Source organism: Leptopilina boulardi, unplaced genomic scaffold (genome assembly GCF_019393585.1).
Source record: "Leptopilina boulardi isolate dan_hultmark-lab unplaced genomic scaffold, ZJU_Lbou_2.1 LbouV2_324, whole genome shotgun sequence".
In the NCBI taxonomy this organism is placed as follows: domain Eukaryota; kingdom Metazoa; phylum Arthropoda; class Insecta; order Hymenoptera; family Figitidae; genus Leptopilina; species Leptopilina boulardi.
The window spans coordinates 3,047,873-3,066,955 of record NW_026137890.1 but is presented as its reverse complement, the minus strand read 5'-3'; the positions used below and the strand labels follow the sequence as shown (position 1 = coordinate 3,066,955).

General features: G+C 28.6%; 1 protein-coding gene across 4 annotated transcripts in view; it reads left to right on the top strand.

Annotated features, from left to right (window-relative positions):
• The first annotated feature begins 8,173 nt into the window (after positions 1-8,173).
• The window catches only part of LOC127284404 (neuronal acetylcholine receptor subunit alpha-7-like), a 152,337-nt gene continuing 141,427 nt past the window's right edge, over positions 8,174-19,083 (top strand). For all 4 annotated transcript variants that reach the window (XM_051309811.1, XM_051309814.1, XM_051309808.1 and 1 more), the window contains exon 1: positions 8,174-8,759. Coding sequence is in view for 3 of the 4 variants with exons in the window: in XM_051309814.1 (XP_051165771.1) it covers positions 8,714-8,759 (46 nt within the window). In the remaining variant the exon portion in view is untranslated. The remainder of the gene's footprint in view (positions 8,760-19,083) is intronic.

The window sequence follows — 19,083 nt, the reverse complement described above, 5'->3', positions numbered from 1 at the left end:
GTGATATCACCGTAAGGCGGATATTTTTACATTTTCCTGATGTCACGGTGACATTCCTCGGTGATATCACCGTGACATCTGGTTGATATATCGTGCTACTTGGGCAGTGTGTTACTTGGATGGTCATATGGTATATTAACCTAATTTGGGTAGGCTGAATTCAATGGCGTTAGCCGTTTTTCAAAATCAAGTCAAATTTTCAAAATATTCGCCATTTTATATTTTTTGGATTCATTATCAAAATACAAAATTTTCCTAATCAAAAAACTAAGATTCATTTGAAATTCTTTTTATTTAGGAAAATGTTGTATTTTGACAAGAGACCAAAAAAGTAAAAATGGCGAATATTTTGAAAAATTGTATATACACTGAAAAAAAGATTTATTTGGATCAAATAAAAAGTATTTGATCCAAATACATCATTTACTTGTCTATTATCCAATAAATATGAGTTTGAACCAAATACACATTTACTAAACCTATAAGTATTTTATTTTATCGTATCAAATAAATAGTTATTTGAATCAAATACAAAGTATTCAAATCAAAGAAATGGAATATTCAAAGCTAATAAATAATTATTTGAATCAATTATGAAAATTATTCCATTCAATACTGCATGTTTTTTGATTCAAATAAATATTTATTTGCATTAATAAAATATTTTTCTTGAAACAACTAAAAATTTTCTTGAATCAAATATTCGATTATTTGTCATAAGTAATTGTTTTAATTGAAACTAAAACCTCTTTAATTGCGGCAATTATTATTTTATTTGATCCAAATACATAATTTATTTGCATAAAATGTAAGAATTTTTTGATTCAAATAAATCAAAATTTGAATTGAATAAATAACATACTTATTTACTAATTCTTCCATTTCTAAATTACATTCTTACTCAAATAAATAAATTAAAAAATATGTAATTTCTACATGCTATGATCGCATATTTTCATTTTTCAACTAATTCATACATGGAATTAATGATTAAACGTAAACCTGAGAAATAAATAAATCTAACGCATGGGGGGAATCGAACCTACGAACTACGGATTATGACTAACGCTTTACCAACTACGATACGTGAAAACGAATAATAACTTCTTGATGTCATTTGAACTTGCAAAAGACCTATAGGTCTTTTGCTTTTTATAACTCAGAAAAGTGCTTAACATCATTTACTTAAATTTAAGATATTAAATTATATTTTCCAATTAAATGCAATTTATAAAATATAATTAATTATATGATTATAATCATGAAGCATATTATTCAAACAGTTTTTTTTGTCAAATTAAAAATTTTATTCTACCTTATTTATTTCATTATTTATTTATTATCCAATTTAACGTTTAATTTATATTTATCCAATTGAAATATTTGTGGACTATGAAAAATCTCATCTCCGCCTAGGATCGAACCTCTGTTTTAAAACTGAAGGTCGGGAGCTCTGACCATTGGTCTACCCATCATTGTGAGAGACTTAAACTAACTGTCCTATTAAGCTATAAGCTGAGAGCGAATCAAATTATTTGGTTGTCGCAAACAAATTTTGGTTAGGACAACAAACGATCATTTGGTTTTTTAGACCAAACTATTTTGTTGTGTTAACCAAATTATTTTGTTGTCATAACCAAATTTTGGTTGGAATTTAAAAATGTTCAAGCAAATAATTTTGTTGTCCTAAATAAATGTTTGGTTGAGATAACTCTACGACTTTGTTTCAGCCAAAACCAAGAACCAAAATTGCCTAACCAAATAATTTTGTTGCAAACACTAAATTTTTTTTCTCAGTGCAATTAAGAATGTAATTGGTTGAATGACATTTTGTGATTATATTAATTCAATTTAAAAATGTTAAAACAACTCAAGATGTAAGTAGTAGATTTTACTACTTAAATAGGTTCAATAGGCTTTAAGAACATTTTTTTGGTACAATTAATAAATATTTTGCTATTGAAACTACTACTTTAAGTAGTAAACTTTACTACTGAAAGTGGTTCAATAGGCTTTAAGAACATTTTTTCGTAGAATTAATAAATCTTTTGCAATTAAAACTACTACTTCAAGTAGTAGATTTTACTACTTAAAATAGGAAAATAAAATTATTTATTATTTATAATTGTTTATTATCAGTAGAATTGACTTTTTCATCCTCTCTTCTATACTGACGTTTATTTTATGCCCTAACGCTTATTTTTATTCCCTAACAGAGAAAATTTCTAACCGACGGGATTTGAACCCTTGACCCTAACGCTCGCAATCCGATACCTTAACCAACTAACCACGCACGCTCGCTACGACAGTCTGCAAACTACTCGAAGACTAGTTTCTGCTTGTCCAATTGGTAATTTAACTATTTAAAGTAGTCATTTTTACTACTTTTATTAGTTGCTATAACTATCCTTTTTAAGTTTTGACTTCTAAATTTTTCATCTTTTAATTATATTATAAGTTGTTTAATTGCATAGTACAGTAAAATCTACTACTTAAAGTGATAGTTTCAATTACAAAGGATTTTTTAATTCTACAACATAAATGTTCTTAAAGCCTATTGACCCAGTTTAAGTAATAAAATCTACTACTTAAAGTAGTAGTTTTAATTGGAAACAATTTGTAAATTTTACATCAAAAATGTACTTCAAGCTTATCGAATTAATTAAAATAGTAAAAATTTACTACTTAAAGTAGTAGTTTTAATTACAGACGACTTGTTAATTCTACAACAAGAATTTTATTAAATCCTATAAAATCATAGAAATTAATAAAAAATTTACTACACAAAAAGCAGTTATATTAATTAAAGAAAATAATTCCTTTTACTACTTTTCATATAACTGGTGAATAGTAGTTGGATTTACTACTCTTGAAGTTTTGAGTTGACTACAATTACAGTTGTTGTTACTACGTTAAGAAAGTTAATTTTATTACCGACCAGTAGTTGTACTTTAACTACATATTTACGTAAAATCAACTATTACTTATTAACTTCTTAAAAATAGTTACATTAACTACATGAAAATGATTAGATTAACTAAAAAGTAGTTATTGTAACTACTTTCTAGTCAACTACCAAATGGTAGTTGAATTTCTCGGCAACATTTTTTTTAGTGCACTTAATATTTCAGTAATATTAAAAATGTTCGTCTCATGGTAATATTACCAGTTTATATTACTGAAATATTACAGTAATATTACTGAAATATTACAGTAATATTACTGTAATATTACTTTAACATTACACGCTTATTTGAAATACATAAAAATTTCAAAGTTTTTTATGATAAAGCAGAAAAAGATAATATTTAATCAATCAAATATTTTTAAGTGGTTTTCGAAAATTTTTTGAAACTTTTCTGTAATATTTCAGTAATATTAATGTAATAATACAGTAATATCAATCGGTAATATTACCATGGGGCGGAAATTTTAATATTACTGTAACACCGTCCGATACCATTTTTGACCAACAAAAAAAACCAACATTTTCGAAAACTAGGACCAAAAAAAAATACCCATGTCTGATCGTTTTTCTAGATCAAGTCGTTTGTGGTTTTCAGGGGTGAAAATAACCCCTAAATGTAAAGTGACAAGATATCTTTTAAAAATTATTAATATTTTAAAAAACTTGTTATCTGGGGGTTTTCAGGGTTGCTGATCATTAATCTGGTGTCAGATTTTGAAAATTCAAAATGGCGGATCCAAAATGACGATCAAATTTTTAAAAAGTTATTAATTTTTTATAAAACTTGGTATCTAGGAGTTTTTAGGTTCGCTGGTGACGAATCTGATGTCAAATTTTCAAAATTCAAAATGGCGGATATAAAAAAAAAATTAATAACTTTTTAAATTTTTGACCGACATATTGGATCCACTATTTTGAATTTTGAAAATCTGACATCAGATTAATAATCAGCGACCCCGAAAACCTCCAGATGCAAAATTTTATAAAATATTAATAATTTTTAAAAGATATCTTGTCACTTTTCATTTAGGGGTTGTTTTCACTCCTAAAAACCACAAACGACTTGATCTAGAAAAACGGTCAGACACGGGTATTTTTTTTGGTCCTAGTTTCCGAAAATGTTGGATTTTTTTGGGTCAAAAAAAAAAGTTGAATTTTGTCGGACGGTGTAATATTACAGTAATATTACCGGGTAATATTACGTGCTACATGGGCAGTTTGTTAAAAAAAGTACTTTTTTTGAGCACACTGTTATTATTCGCATCTATTAACCTTTTCAAGATAAAAATGGGAGTAATAAGCTTATAAGATTGAAATTTGCACTAAAAAGCGTATTATATCATTTTGTAAAAATTTGATATTATATCTAGATGCATATCTACATAAGGCAGATAGTGTATTTCTTAAAAAGTACGGCAGTAATCTACTCTCTAAATCTGAATTAGTCATTTTTGACTAATTCACAGTCATTTTTGACTAATTCAAATAGGGCGGATTCGTTTACTGTGAATTAGTCAAAAGTTACTAATTCAATCTGTAACTAATCTACCACTAAATGAATTAGTAGTTTCAGTTTCTAGATAGGTATACATAGGTAGATAAAGTAGGTAATGTAGACGTATTTATTTTGAAAATTGACAAAAATTATTGCTTAAAAAATAGAAAACGATTATATTTTGTTTTTATATAGTTTAAATAACGTGAATCAATAAAAAAAATTTATTTATTTCATTTTCGAAATTATTCTGCGATAATTACTGGTATGGGAGATGTCACTAGGATTTGAACCCATTACCTTGCCTTCTACCTTGGGAGCTGCGCCTTGACGCGCTCAACCAAAGGAGGCTATGAAAATTAGTTACAAAATGTCTCTTATAAACAAATTGTCATAAACTCGTTGTCAAATCGCTAATAAATAAGGTAAAGTCGATTTGTTTTCTATACAAATTTAATTATTATATAAATTTGTAATTAGAGTCTTATAAATGTGTCAATATTGATTTAGATTTGTTAATTAAATTAATTAACATTAACATAACAACAATAGTTTGGAGTGTTTTTTGGCCATCTATACAAACATTTGAAGAACTGAGTTTGAACACATTCAATTTGATCAAAATATCAATATCATCATTATTAATATTATATTACTAAATTAATTATATGTCAATTTTGGTAAACATAACCTACAAAACCTAACTGTTATGACTGGACATAAAGAAAAATAAATATTTTTTTCATAATTACTTAATAGAAAATAATTACTTGTGCATTTGTTAAACTGATTTTTCTTTGGTTGGAACAGAATAATGTTGTATAATAAATTAAAAAATTTTCAATTAAGCTATTTTTGCTTATTTTGATGTATGCACATATCATGACTAACAAATTAGAAGAAAATCTCTACAATTCATTTAGTCATTAAAAGTGACTATTTTTTTTAGTAGAAAAAGCACTACTAATTAATTCAGTAATGAAAAGTGATTATTTTTTTTAGTAGAAAGTGATGAAACAACTAATTCATTAGTAAAATATAGTGTTACTAATTCAATTAGTAAAATTTTGACTAATTCAGATTTAGAGAGTATGCGCGGCAAGTTCTTTTTACTTTCTGATTTGTGTTAATGAAAATTATTTTTCTGTTTTATATCGTAGATTATTAACTGAAAATCAGTGGTTTTAACTGTATTTAAATCAGCGTTTACTCCTCTCTATTTCAATCAGTGATTATTATGTCACTGATTGATCAGTGGAATTTCACTGATTCAATAGAAAGAAAATTACATAAAATTCTAGTTCTGAACTACATCTCTATGAATAATAAAAATATTCGCGGATCTCAAGCGAATTTTTTTAAACAAAAATTTTTAACCTCTTTATTAGTGCATTTATTTTTTTTATTAACTTAAAGTTAATAAAAAAAAAGTTGCTAAAAGAAAAGGTGGCAAAATAGGTTAAAACTGTGCCGCAAAAAATTAATGAGTAAAATAACACATCGAAAATAATTTAAAAATTTTGTTACCTTAAACGTTATAGAACATAACTTTTTTAATTTTTTTGTTTTAATCTGTATCGAAAAGTGTTAAAGAAAAAAAAGTTTACTTTTGGGAGTATTTTAAGAGAAAATTAAAAAAAAAGTTTTCGAGAAGAATTGAATTATTTAAAAATTTAAAATTTGAATAATTTTTGAATTTTTGGGCGGATTAGTCTGTACAACGAACTCAAGCTTCATTTTTACATGTTGAAAGCGTGTACCAAATATCAAAGCAATTCGTTAAGATATGTTCAAGTTATCGTGGGGACAAAATGAGTCTACAGACAGACTACAGACGACAAACAGACATACATACAGACAAACATTTTTTTAAGACCCATTTTTTCGGCATCAGAAAGTCTCAAAACGTCGAGATTCACTAGAATTAGAGAATGCTCAAAATCGCCCAAATGTAATACCTTCTCATTATGATGAGAATGTAAAAATAAAAATTATGTACATGTATTTTTATTCAGTTCAAACACTCTACACATATTAATTTAATAAATAAAAAATTAATTTTCTTAAATTCTACATACTCAAACTGCACTTAGATAAACCGTACACATATTTATTTAATGAATAAAAAAATCAATTTTGTTAAATTCTATTCTTTTGAACACCGTGAAAGTTTACCTTTTTTTTTTAGTGAGAAAATTATTATTGCTTAAAGCTACACATTTAAATTCTACAATGGCAAATTTTTCACATTTCTTTAGCTTTTTTTAACTCTCTATAGTCAAAGCCTACACACATTTATTTAATAAATGAAAAATTAATATTGTTATGTAGAATTTAATAATATTAATTTTATATTTATTAAATAAATTTGTGTAGGGTTGAACAGTGGAGGGTTAAAAAAGGCATATGAAATGAGAAGAATTTTATATTTGAGAATTTAATTCTGCAGAGTTTTACAACACAAATTTTCGCAAGAAAAAATAAATATGTGTAGGGTTCAATGATGTGCTATTTAACGGTGTAGAATTTATTAATTTTTCATTTATTAAATTAATGTGTGTAGATTTTAACGGTGTACATTTGAATTTTGGAGAATCAAAAAGAATTGTCTAGAGTTTAAATAATGTAGAATATGAGATTGTAGAGTTGAACCTGTAGGGTTTTAATGGTGTAGAGTTTTAGTATTTATTATTGCAACCGCCCCTTGCCAATCATATTTAGTTTGTTTTTGATTTAAGGAAAATTTGGTTACGTCAACTAAATTTGTCCAACAAAATTACTTTATTGTCAGTACCAAATTTTCTTTTTAGTCCATACCTATTTTCATTTTGAAATAACATTGAGAGTGACTTGTCGACACTTGTCGACAATATTAATATTGATGATAATAGGTCCTTGAAAGAAAGTATAAAGGGAAAAATTATGAAAAGTAGAAGAAAATATGTTGACGACGTGAGATGAATGAGAAATGATGTGTTGGAGAAAATGCAAGAGGCGAAATTTGGTGGCGTGCCCTAAAAGTAAATAAGGAACACGTGCTTAGACAATAAGTCATGCATTTCTCCCTAAGTGGAAACTTGAAGATCTAAGTGAAGAGCACGAGTTGTGTTTTATTCGAACCGTACAGTTGGAATGGACAGAGAAGGATTTAGGGGTACATAAGGATACAGCGAAGCATGCGCTGTTGTATCATATTGATCTTGCCATAGTAACGATTCTCTCTGGCGATGTTGGCACGCACTGTAGCTCGAAGGGTGAAAGAGAAGGAAAAGAGAAAGGGAGAAAGAGTGGACTGGAGAAAGATGGGAAAAGAGAAGATCGAGATGGAAAGAGTAAGATAAAGATGCAAAGGTGGGGAAGCAAGAGAAGAGACGAAGGGTAGTTCGACGTAGGGTTTTGCACACCGCATGGTATACCATACAGCAGAGTAGAGGGAAGGATACTGCAGACATACATACGAGTGATTCGGGGATATAGGAAGCAACGTGGATGTGCAAGAGTGCAGACTATAGACATAGACGCAATTCGCATACTGCTTCAGAAGCTCTCTGCTCTGCGGGCTAAATGAAAATCAGTTCAGCGTTAGTTGTCGCGGAGGGCGCATCTTATTGCTCTATGACAATCTCGTATTTTCGATACTACACGAGATGCGCTTCAAACAAATTATTCGGTATCGCAATCTCCTACTGATCTGAGTTACATCCATTTTCACCGAATGATCGTACTCGATATTGTCAACGCAACTCCCGATGTGTCACCACCAGTAGAAGTATCAGCAGCGCAAAGGGGCAAATAGATAAGTTGCTACGTATTAAATAGGTGGTTCATTGGAGCAGCGTAAAAAGTGGCGATTCTTGGAAGGAAAAAGAGATATGTCGATGCACAATGCTGCAAAGAAAAAAAAGTAAACGCAATTTTTACAGTAGTGGTATATCTGTTGACGCATTATCGGATACCGGAACTAAGGGACCGGATACTGCACGAATTTGGGTGCAGTCACGTGCCCCTGATATAGAGGATATGCTACTTTTTTACCACGAAACAATCGTCTTTCACTCCTGGTTCTTTCTCTTGGACCGTTCGTTATAATATACAAAATAGTGACGTGATAATTGACGGCTTCAGACAACTGGCAGCTGCATACGATCACCACTACGCAACTTCCCAACAGAAGAACGTACGTGCCTGCTGGACTGTCTGCCTAAACGAAAAATCTAACCGATTCCTGTCTTCCTTTACTTTATACCAAAATGAGACGGTGGACTCTCATGGCGGCAATCGCCCTCGCAGCTTCAGGTAAGTCATGCTTCTCTCCACTTCGCAACCCCATTCACAGCTTTTAACTCTCAAGAAATCCATGCTTATTTGACATATATCCACACTAACACATATACAGTAAAGATAAGCTTTATATTAGTCATTTACAATTTTCATTTAATTTCGTTTCCTATAGTTGAAACACAACCCAAACAGTATTTAGTTTTGCTAAAAAATAAATAAAACAATCGTAATTAATTTCTTTCATATAAAATAGTGGTGATAATGTATTTTCAAAAAATTTTACATGTTCAAAAATGTTATGACAAACATGAACCTTATTTTACTGTATACAATCAAATATTTTCAAATTCCTAATCTCAGTTGCAGAGTTTCAGCCATGATTTGGGAACCATCTTTCGTTCCAAGTGCAGGATATCTCATTTGTATTTTTCTAATGTATATACTTCTCCGTCCTTATTATAATTTTTTATTTTCCATTTCATGGAAAATCTTTTCAGTTTTTTCAAACCATTCATATGATTGTATAATATTAAAAATGGTGATAATAATAATGATAATAATAATAATAATAATAATGATAATAATAATAATATAACTCAATTTTAAGTATCAGAGAATAATATTAAGTGTGTCATTTTTCCCCCAGTAACAAATATTGCATTCTTTGCTTTTATAAGTTTATAATTATTTTCGAATCATGTTAATATAATACAGAAAAGGAAGCCTTATTTGGTTAATTTTCTTGACATAACAACAACAACTTATTCAAAAGATGATACTTAAATATAATATAGACACTGTTAACTATTTAAGGACCTGTTTTACGAAAGGTCAGAGCTTATTCATTGTAAAATATTTAAAAAATTTGCTAATTTATTTGTACTGTTAACATTTTATAAAATTAAAGTTCTTATACTTTATTGGCAACTATCAAAAATACGCATTTACAATATAAAATACTTTACTTGCAGGTAAAGAGGTTGTTTACTTCCTCATAGGAACCTCTATAGTGATGTCGATTTCCGAACTTCTTAAAATCAATTGTTTTAACAAATTTTTAAATGACATATTTCGATATGACGAACAAATGTCAAGATGTGTGTGTTATTGTTTACATTCGCTTAAAACTTGTTACCTGATGTGTTTTGATTTTTTGAGTGTCTCTAGGATGTTCTCAGGATATCTATGGATATTCCTGAAACATCCTATGGATATCCTACTTTCTGGTTATCCCTAAGATATCCATAGGATATCCTGAATATCCGGATGCTGTTAGGGATCAATTAAATTTATTTAATTTAAAAATACTGGTCCGAATATTGGATCAGCTGTTTTAAATTATCTTAAAATTTTGCGTCACATTTCATCGATAAAGAACCTCAAAAATCCTCAAGTAACAAGTTTCAAGCAAATTCGATCATAATGTTTAGAAAACTTGTCAGCCATCTGGAGTCAAGGGTGACAAAACAACCTTTAAAAAATGTGAAAACGAGGATGACAACAATTTTAGATTAAATTTTAATTTTTTCCAAATAATGGTTACTTTACGCTAGATTACATATGTAGTACAATTTAACACAAATAAAAATCTTCTCTAACAAAGAGATGGCCTCGAGAAGGTCGAATTTAATCGAAACTTGAATGATGTACACTAAATTCATTGGTCAAATTGAAGGACTGCACGCTTATTTGAAATAATTTAAATTCAACTTAATACAAAATTTTTAAATATAACTCATAAATAGGTACACCTCTATTTTTCACAGAAAAAGAAAACACATTAAATGTTAATTTTTTTTGAAAGTATTTATAATATAAACATAGGTTTCTTGTTGTTCAGTTGTCATGATTCGGAAACGAATATAACTTATTGTGTTCAAATCACCTGATTTGCCAAAGTGACGCAGCGCGCGCTTATTTGAAATAATATAAATTCAATTTAATACAAATTTTAAATAAAAATTAATTTATTAAATTTTATTAATTAAAATTAAACAAATACATATGAATTTTCGAATTTGCTTTGCACCAAGTTTTTATGGTTTACTAAAATTGCATAAATTAAATATTCCATTAAATCAATAACAGCTTTTTACACAAATCCTGTTTATAATTTATTTAAATTATTAACACTGGAACTAAAGCAATAGATAAAAAGACCACATTTCATAAAAGATAATTGTTCTTTTAAAAACAAAATCGAATGCATTAAATTTATTCCTGATGGTTTCACTATTTTTTCATTTGATGACGTATTTAATGCACACTAATATTTCTTGACCTTCAATTAAAAAATCCGTTAAAAGAAGAAATGGAATACAATTAAAAATCATACAAATTTCACTGAATTAGATTATATTAAAGTTAGATGTTTTATTGTTAATCCTCTATTTCAGCTTTCAAGATATTTTACTAATTTTACACAATAATATAGGTAATAATTACAAAACTGGTACCATGAAAAAACTTAATCTGTCAAATATATTAATTTTGCTTCCGAACATTCTCTTTCTCAAAAAATAGTAATTAATTATTCTTTGGTTGTCAGGGCAGTTGAATTATTATCTCATCCATAATTTCATATCTCTAATTTTAACTTACAATAGTTAAAAATACTTTACAAGAAAATGTTTCTAAATAGAAAAATAGATTTTCTAAAACTCTTAAAACAATATTAACTGCAAAACTGATGTCAAGTCTACCCAACCCATGTTTTTGATAAGGTTAGGTTAGGAATGGGTCATTCCATATCAAGTGTAACCAACCATTGTGCTAACCATGTCAAAAACATGGATTGGGTACACTTGATATAGAATGGCCCATATATATATATATGTATATATATACTTATTATATTAGTATTTTAGTTCTGATTATAACTTCAAACCCACAAGCGAATTGACGTGGAACGACCCATATATCTATTTATATTAGTATTAAAACGAACATAACCTCAAAATTTTAGTGCATAGGTTTTCAGGATTCAGGTTGGTTCCAGAATAGGCAAAATCGTATCGTTTTAAGGACGATTTTCAGGACGAAATGATGCGCGCGCATACTTTTTCTATTGTTGTGAATCGTTTAGTCTTAAAAATTGTCTTTAAAACGATACGATTTTGCCTATTGTGGAACCAACCTCAAGGCATGGAGAATAGACTACAGGAGACTAATCTCCTATGCATTTACATCACTAAAATGGTGCCAAAATTCGTCGTAAGTTAAGACAAGTACTCATACATCCCCATAGGTGGCGAAAAAAACAGATATAGATACAACCAACGTACGCATGTCAAGAAATATCTGTTTCGATCTGTTAGCTGTGTTATTGTTTTGAATAACATAACCTGAATTTAGGTATATTTCTATAACATATTAAATAATTTAATCACTGTGTCTATTTACCCTGTTGAAAATTCCTATGTGAGAACACATATGGGATCCCATCCAGGATCTCTTGTGAGTTCTTATGTGGGTTCCCATACAGGTTCACACATAAGATCCTGTATGAAAAGGTTCCTGGGATGAACTTGCGTGAGATCAAGCGCACGATCTTATGTCTCTGTAAAAGCAATAACACAGGATCCCATGAGGTTTCCTGTGTAGGTTCCTATATGAACAACACGATAAATAGGAACACACATGGGATCTTATCCGAGATCTTGTATGAGTTCTTACATAGGTTCTCACATATAAGAAGATTAATAGCATATATATAAAAGCATTATATAAAATCTTATTAAGCTGCTATTAATCTTCTTATATGTGAGAACCTATGTAAGAACTCATACAAGATCTCGGATAAGATCCCATGTGTGTTCCTATTTATCGTGTTGTTCATATAGGAACCTACACAGGAAACCTCATGGGATCCTGTGTTATTGCTTTTACAGAGACATAAGATCGTGCGCTTGATCTCACGCAAGTTCATCCCAGGAACCTTTTCATACAGGATCTTATGTGTGAACCTGTATGGGAACCCACATAAGAACTCACAAGAGATCCTGGATGGGATCCCATATGTGTTCTCACATAGGAATTTTCAACAGGGTAGCAAGCTTATTTTAAAAAATAAGTTTATGATATGTTAATAAATATACATAGCACAGGTATTTATCGTTTCCCAAAATATATACCTAAGTATTTACAAAATAAAAACAATTTATTTGCATTAATAAAATTAATTTTTATTTGGAAATGTAAAGTTTAAATATAATTTTAAATATATCTATAGTTATAAAGTTTTCTCAGAATAGAGGTTTAAAAAAAAAGATTTTTGCCACAACTTTAATAAAATAATTAATTAAATTAAATAATATAATAAATACAATATTAAATAATATTTCATAAATTAACGAACCTTATAAACTGGCAAAAATTTTAATCATTATTTAAATAATAACGGTAACTTATATTAAATTTTAAATAATAAAATATATTTCAGTATATCATAATATATAAAAAAATTTTTTTTTTAAATTTAAAACACAATTTAAACTACAAAATTTCCACTTTGGCAAATTTTAAACTTACCTCATACATTACTTATTTATTTCACCGATAAAACATGTGATTCTGACGGAAAACCATATATCACGATGTATGCTGTTAAACAAGAAGCACATGTTCATTTTAGAACTTCTGGTATCTATCTGTTTGCAACGCAGCGCGCGAGAAGTTTCGGAACTAACAGCTTCCGACAAAAATTGGCCATTTTTTATACACTACATTGGTCTTCTGTAGTCTATTCTCCCTGATTCAAGGCCTTACTTCAAACATAACCTCAAAATTCAAGAACGTAGGTCATGGGACCGTTGGGAGGGGTTTGAGGCTATGTCCGACAAACATAACTTCAAATTCCCCCAACCAAGAAACGAACATAACCTCAAAATTTAGATAAAATTTTAATAATTTTAATATAAGCAAGACTTTAAAAAATTAATCATTAAAGTGGGAAATAATGGGGGTTGGCGCGTGAAGCGCGCAGGGGGACATAGCCCCCCTAGTATATATATATATATATATATGTATAGCGCATTACACTTTTCCTTTTTAAATCACCTGTATTTTCCTCGATTTACAAAAATTGGGCCTTATTTTAATCTGCATATTTCTAAACCGAGAAAAGTTTTAATATTCATCGTCGTTGTACTTTAAAATTTTTTGTTTAAATTACAAAAGAAATCGTTTGTAAGATATTCATGTTAGCTAAGAGTAAATAAATATAAAAACATTGGTCAGCTAAACTTTTCCAAAAATCAAAAATTTTACTAAAATTTGAACAACGTTCCTTCCAACATCTTGTAACTTGTTTAACTGCCCTTAAGTGGGCGGGAACCTTCGGTTGTCACCCTTTAAAAGTAACGTTCGGTTACTCTTAAATTGTTTATAAATTCGGTATTGCCTCAGGTCGTTTCATAAAAATATTTTCGGATTGCTGAATTTTTTCTACCTTATTCATTAAAAATTGTTTATTAAAAAAAATTATTCCACTGAATTATTTACCAAATAGTTTTTAGTTTTTAATTTTTTGCTTTATTTTACCATTTTACCGTCAGATATAGACCGTCACAATGTAGGGCTACTGCACTTTTTTTGATAATTTTTTTCTGTGTATGAAACTAATTTATGACTTTAAAGATCTTTTTTTAAGGATTGAAAAAGGTGTAGACATCAAAAATATTTTTGTTTAGCCAAATGAAATACAAGATTATATGTAGGTTTGAAAAAAGTAACGTGAAGATCTCATAACTCAGTAATTCTACATGAAGTTCATAGACCTCGATTATCTGCTCCTGTTTACTAGAATACAATGTTTTGAATTTTAAGTTTTGACGCTTATAGGAAATAATTTAAAAAATTTCAATGAATCGTATTCTGTATAATGTGCACTATGTTTCTACTTTGTACCTATTTTTTGCTTGGACAAATAAATAGCTTAAATCTTCAGCGATAAAAACACAGGACCACAAAAAAAGTCAATGAAAGGTTCTTTTGACCACATCAGGTGTATTATATCTTTTTGGGGTCGCTGAACATGAATCTGAAGTCCTTTTTTCTCCATCATCTTAGAATTATTTACTAACCACAAAAACATGTCGAATTTTATGTAACCAACAAAATTTTATAAATATTTCCAGATTTAATTTAATTTTCGAATCTAGGGGTTTGCATAGACGATAAATAAAAATTTATAAAGTTAGATTTTCAAAATCCGAAATGTCGGTCAAAAAATTTATTGAATTTTTGAAAATCTGACTTTAAATTCGTAATCAGTGACCTCAAAAACCCCTCACGGTGAGCTTGAAGCCGGAAAATTCCAACCTAACTTAGCACATCCTCGTTCCACCGAATGCTAAGTTTTTGGGTTAGTAGGGGAAAACTGTAGCCATTCGTGACTGACTATGGCGTCTATGCTCTTTATTCTTCCTTTGTCTTTTTTTTAAATTAAATTTTTTTATCTAGTTTTCTTCAGCAGCAATATTTCTAGTTAAATATTTTTATAATTAATAAAATTATTAGAGATCAATATCGAGATATCTGATAAAATGTATGTGTAAAAACCGTGTAATAAAAATGAGTCGACGAGTTGTGACTTGAGTCGGTTCGACAATATTACAACATTGTTGTTTACAACTCTCTTCGTTATCCTTACAGCACCGAAACTTTTCTAAAGATTTCCTAAAGATTTATTTAAAATGAACAGAATATTTAATTGCAATGTTTAGTGAAAATTGTGTAAAGATTTAAATGTCTCGATTAAATAAATGTTCAGGAAAGTTTCGCGCTTAACATTTCTTTAAGTGGGACAATTAAATCTTTACACAATTTTCACTAAACATTGCAATTAAATATTCCGAACATTTCAAATAAATCTTTAGGAAATCTTTAGGAAAGTTTCGGTGCTGTGGGGGTGATTATTAAGTTACATATTCAGATGTATACTGTTGTAAAAAAAATAAGTTTTTTAAAAACTTGGTTAACGACTAGTGTGCGATAGGTTCGGAGTTCGATTCTTTAACTTTTTTTCTTTAGGTTGAGTCCACAATAGGCAAAGTTAAAGAGATTGAGACTATTAAGAGCTTGTTAACCACTGATCTCTAATAGAAATCAGTGTTGTTAATAAGCTCTTAAAAGTCTCAAGTTCTTTAAAGGTGCCTATTGTGGACTTAACCTTAAGGGGAGTCACAACCTTTATTTTGACCCACTTAAATTTAAATTATTAAACGAGGTTATATTTTTTTCTTGCATCATTTGGGTCCTAAAAACATATAAAGTGGTCAAAAAATAAAAATTTCAATTTTTGACTATTTTAGAATTTTTATTTTTTGAAAAAATTAATATTTTTGAAAATCCATGCGAAAGATTCTTAACAATCATTAAAAAAGCGTGGAAAAAAATTGGCGATGAAAAATAGTCAAAATTGAGAAAGAAGATAGATATTTAAAATATTAATTTTTTTAAGAAATTAATTTCTAAAATGGTCAAAAATTAAAATTTTATTTTTTTGACTATCCTGTATGTTTTTAGAACCCAAATGATGCAAGAAAGAAAATATATCTTCCTACGATCATTAAAATGTAAAGGATTCAAAATGAAGGTTGTGACTCCCCTTAAATAAAAAGTCTCTCAGGGCAGAATATAATATTACTTGAATATAACCTTAATATTACAATGTAATATTATCTCAATATTAATTAGAATGTATAGTTACATCAATATTTTCGTGTAATATTACATTCCTGGAAGGAACATTTTAAGATTACTGTAATATTACACGGAAATATTAGAAATCTTAGAAGTAATATTTCCCACTAAGTGCTGCTTCGGAAACGGACTTTAGATTCATGTTCAGCGACCCCAAATCATACAATACATCTGGTCTGGTCAAAGGAACCTGTCATTGATTTTTTTGTGATTCTGTGGAATCAAATAAAACAAACGCAGCACTGAAACTTACAGCAACATTGTTAACATAGTCTCAATATTATAATATTGTATAAATTTTGTAGAATTCTTGGAAATATCGAGGCAATGTTGTTGCAGTTTTAGGTTTTATGGGGGCTTGAATCAGTTATAAATTTTCATGTAGGATAAGTTTTCCATGTGCCCGCGCACTCCTTGCACTTATATACATAGACGTGAACATTTTCTCTCGTACTAAATGTTTAATTTTCTCACTATTTGTTAATTATTATGAAAGTTTATCTTTGGGATTTGTATAATCAGCAACATAAATTTTTAAGTTTTAACGTCTGATTTGTAATCAGCGACCTTAATAAACAGGAAGATACCAAGTTTCAATCAAATCCAATAGAGTAGATCGGGGCGAGATCACCACTCTACTTTCATTTTTGTATTCTACGACTTAGAAATTTGACCTTTCACGTCAATAATACTCATGGTAATATGCACATATGTCCTGAGTTTCGTATCGATTGGTGGAGAAGCAGCTGAATCACAGAGTTTTTTGATTTCACGATTTTATTTTGCTAAAAATTTCTAAAAAAAATTTAAGAAAAGTACTTTTTATTGATTTGTGTCTTGTGAATATGATGGTGTGGTTTATTTTGTGAGTTTTTAAGTGATTTAAGATTTATTGTGTTTTTCTCTTAATATATTTATTAGGGCTGAGATCACAACCATAAAAAAGATAAAATAAAAGATTTCATTTCATAAAACAAATTTTCAGACAAACATTACAATTAAACTTTTAAAATTTGATAAAACTAGAAAAAAATAGATATGAATTTTTTTATATCGGCATATGTTCTATTCTAAGGGTATAAATCACTTTTTTTGATTGAGAGGGGGGGAGGGGTTTGAAATATATGAATTTAAAAAAATTACAAAATTCGCTTGAAATTTGTTACTTGGGGGTTTTTGGGGTCACTGAATACAAATTTGATGTCAGATTTTAAATTTTCAAAATGTCGGATGCAATGTGGCGATAACAAATTTAAAATTTAATTTAATTCGGTCGAAATTCGTGATCAGCGTCCCCAAAAATCCCCGAGTAACAAATTTCTTGCGAATTTTATTTTTTTTTTAATTCATATATTTCACCACAAAAGTGGTGATTTTTACCCTTAAAATCGAACGTTTGCCAATATAAAAAATAAGGATTTATTTTTTTCAGTTTTATTAAATTTTCATAATTTTATTGCAATCAGCTAGCATCACTTGAGTAGCTTAACTTGTAAGGTAGTTTTTTAATTAATTTTTAATTATAAAAATTTTTATTTTATAAAATAAATTTAATTGATATTAAAAATTGATAATTTGTATTTATTCGCTGTTTTTTAATGTTTATTAATTAATTTTTTCATTTTTACAACCGAAAAGCATAAGGGGTGATCTCTCCCCAATACTTGGGGTGACATCACTTGCAAGGGTCGCGTAGAATGGATGTAGTTCCGAATCATGAAGAGATCGGAAATTGAGTCTACAGAATAATATGTAGCCAAAAAGTCTGATATTCAAACGGGGCGCATGATTATTCCCCAAATTTCAATTTCATAATTTTCAAGACATCAAAATTCTTATTATCGAAATATCATTTCACATAATTTTTATATTGCGAAATACCATTTAATATAATTTTTATTTTTTCGAATAATCATTTATTCTAATTTTTAAATAATCAAATTACCTTTTAACATAATTTTTATTTTGACGAATGACCATTGATTAGAAGTTTTAAATGTTCAAATTTCAATTATCTAGAATTTCCATCTAATCACATTTCCATTTAGTATAATTTTTACTGCTTCAAAATATTATTTTACATAAATTTCAATTTTTTAAACTTTATTTGTTATAATTGTTATTTTTCTAAAATTCACATAACCTAAAATTCACTGACACTATTTGCTATTTGACATAATTCACAAAACACAGAAAATTCAAATGTCCTAAATTTTGTTTTGCTGATATAGGTATATAATTTTTCATAATCTCTATTTCTTATTGGCGATTCAAACAGCTACACTAGCGCCACACTTGAACTAACGTAAGCGTGACTCGCTCTAAAGCAGTCTCTGTTTTGACAGTTTATTTCAAATTATTTAATTATTCTGATATTTTTATTGCGTTTGTAAAATAATTTTTAAGCGTTAAATAAAAAAAATAATTTCAAACACATGGAGTGCTACAGATGAGCGAGTCATGCTTATGCTAAAGAAGTTTTCGGCAAAATAAATATTATGTCAATAGATAATTCTATTATTTAAAAATTAGAATAAATGATTATTTGAAAAAATAAAAATTATATTAAATGGTATTTCGCAATCTAAAAATTATGTGGAATGACATTTCGATGATAAGAATTTCGATGTCTTGA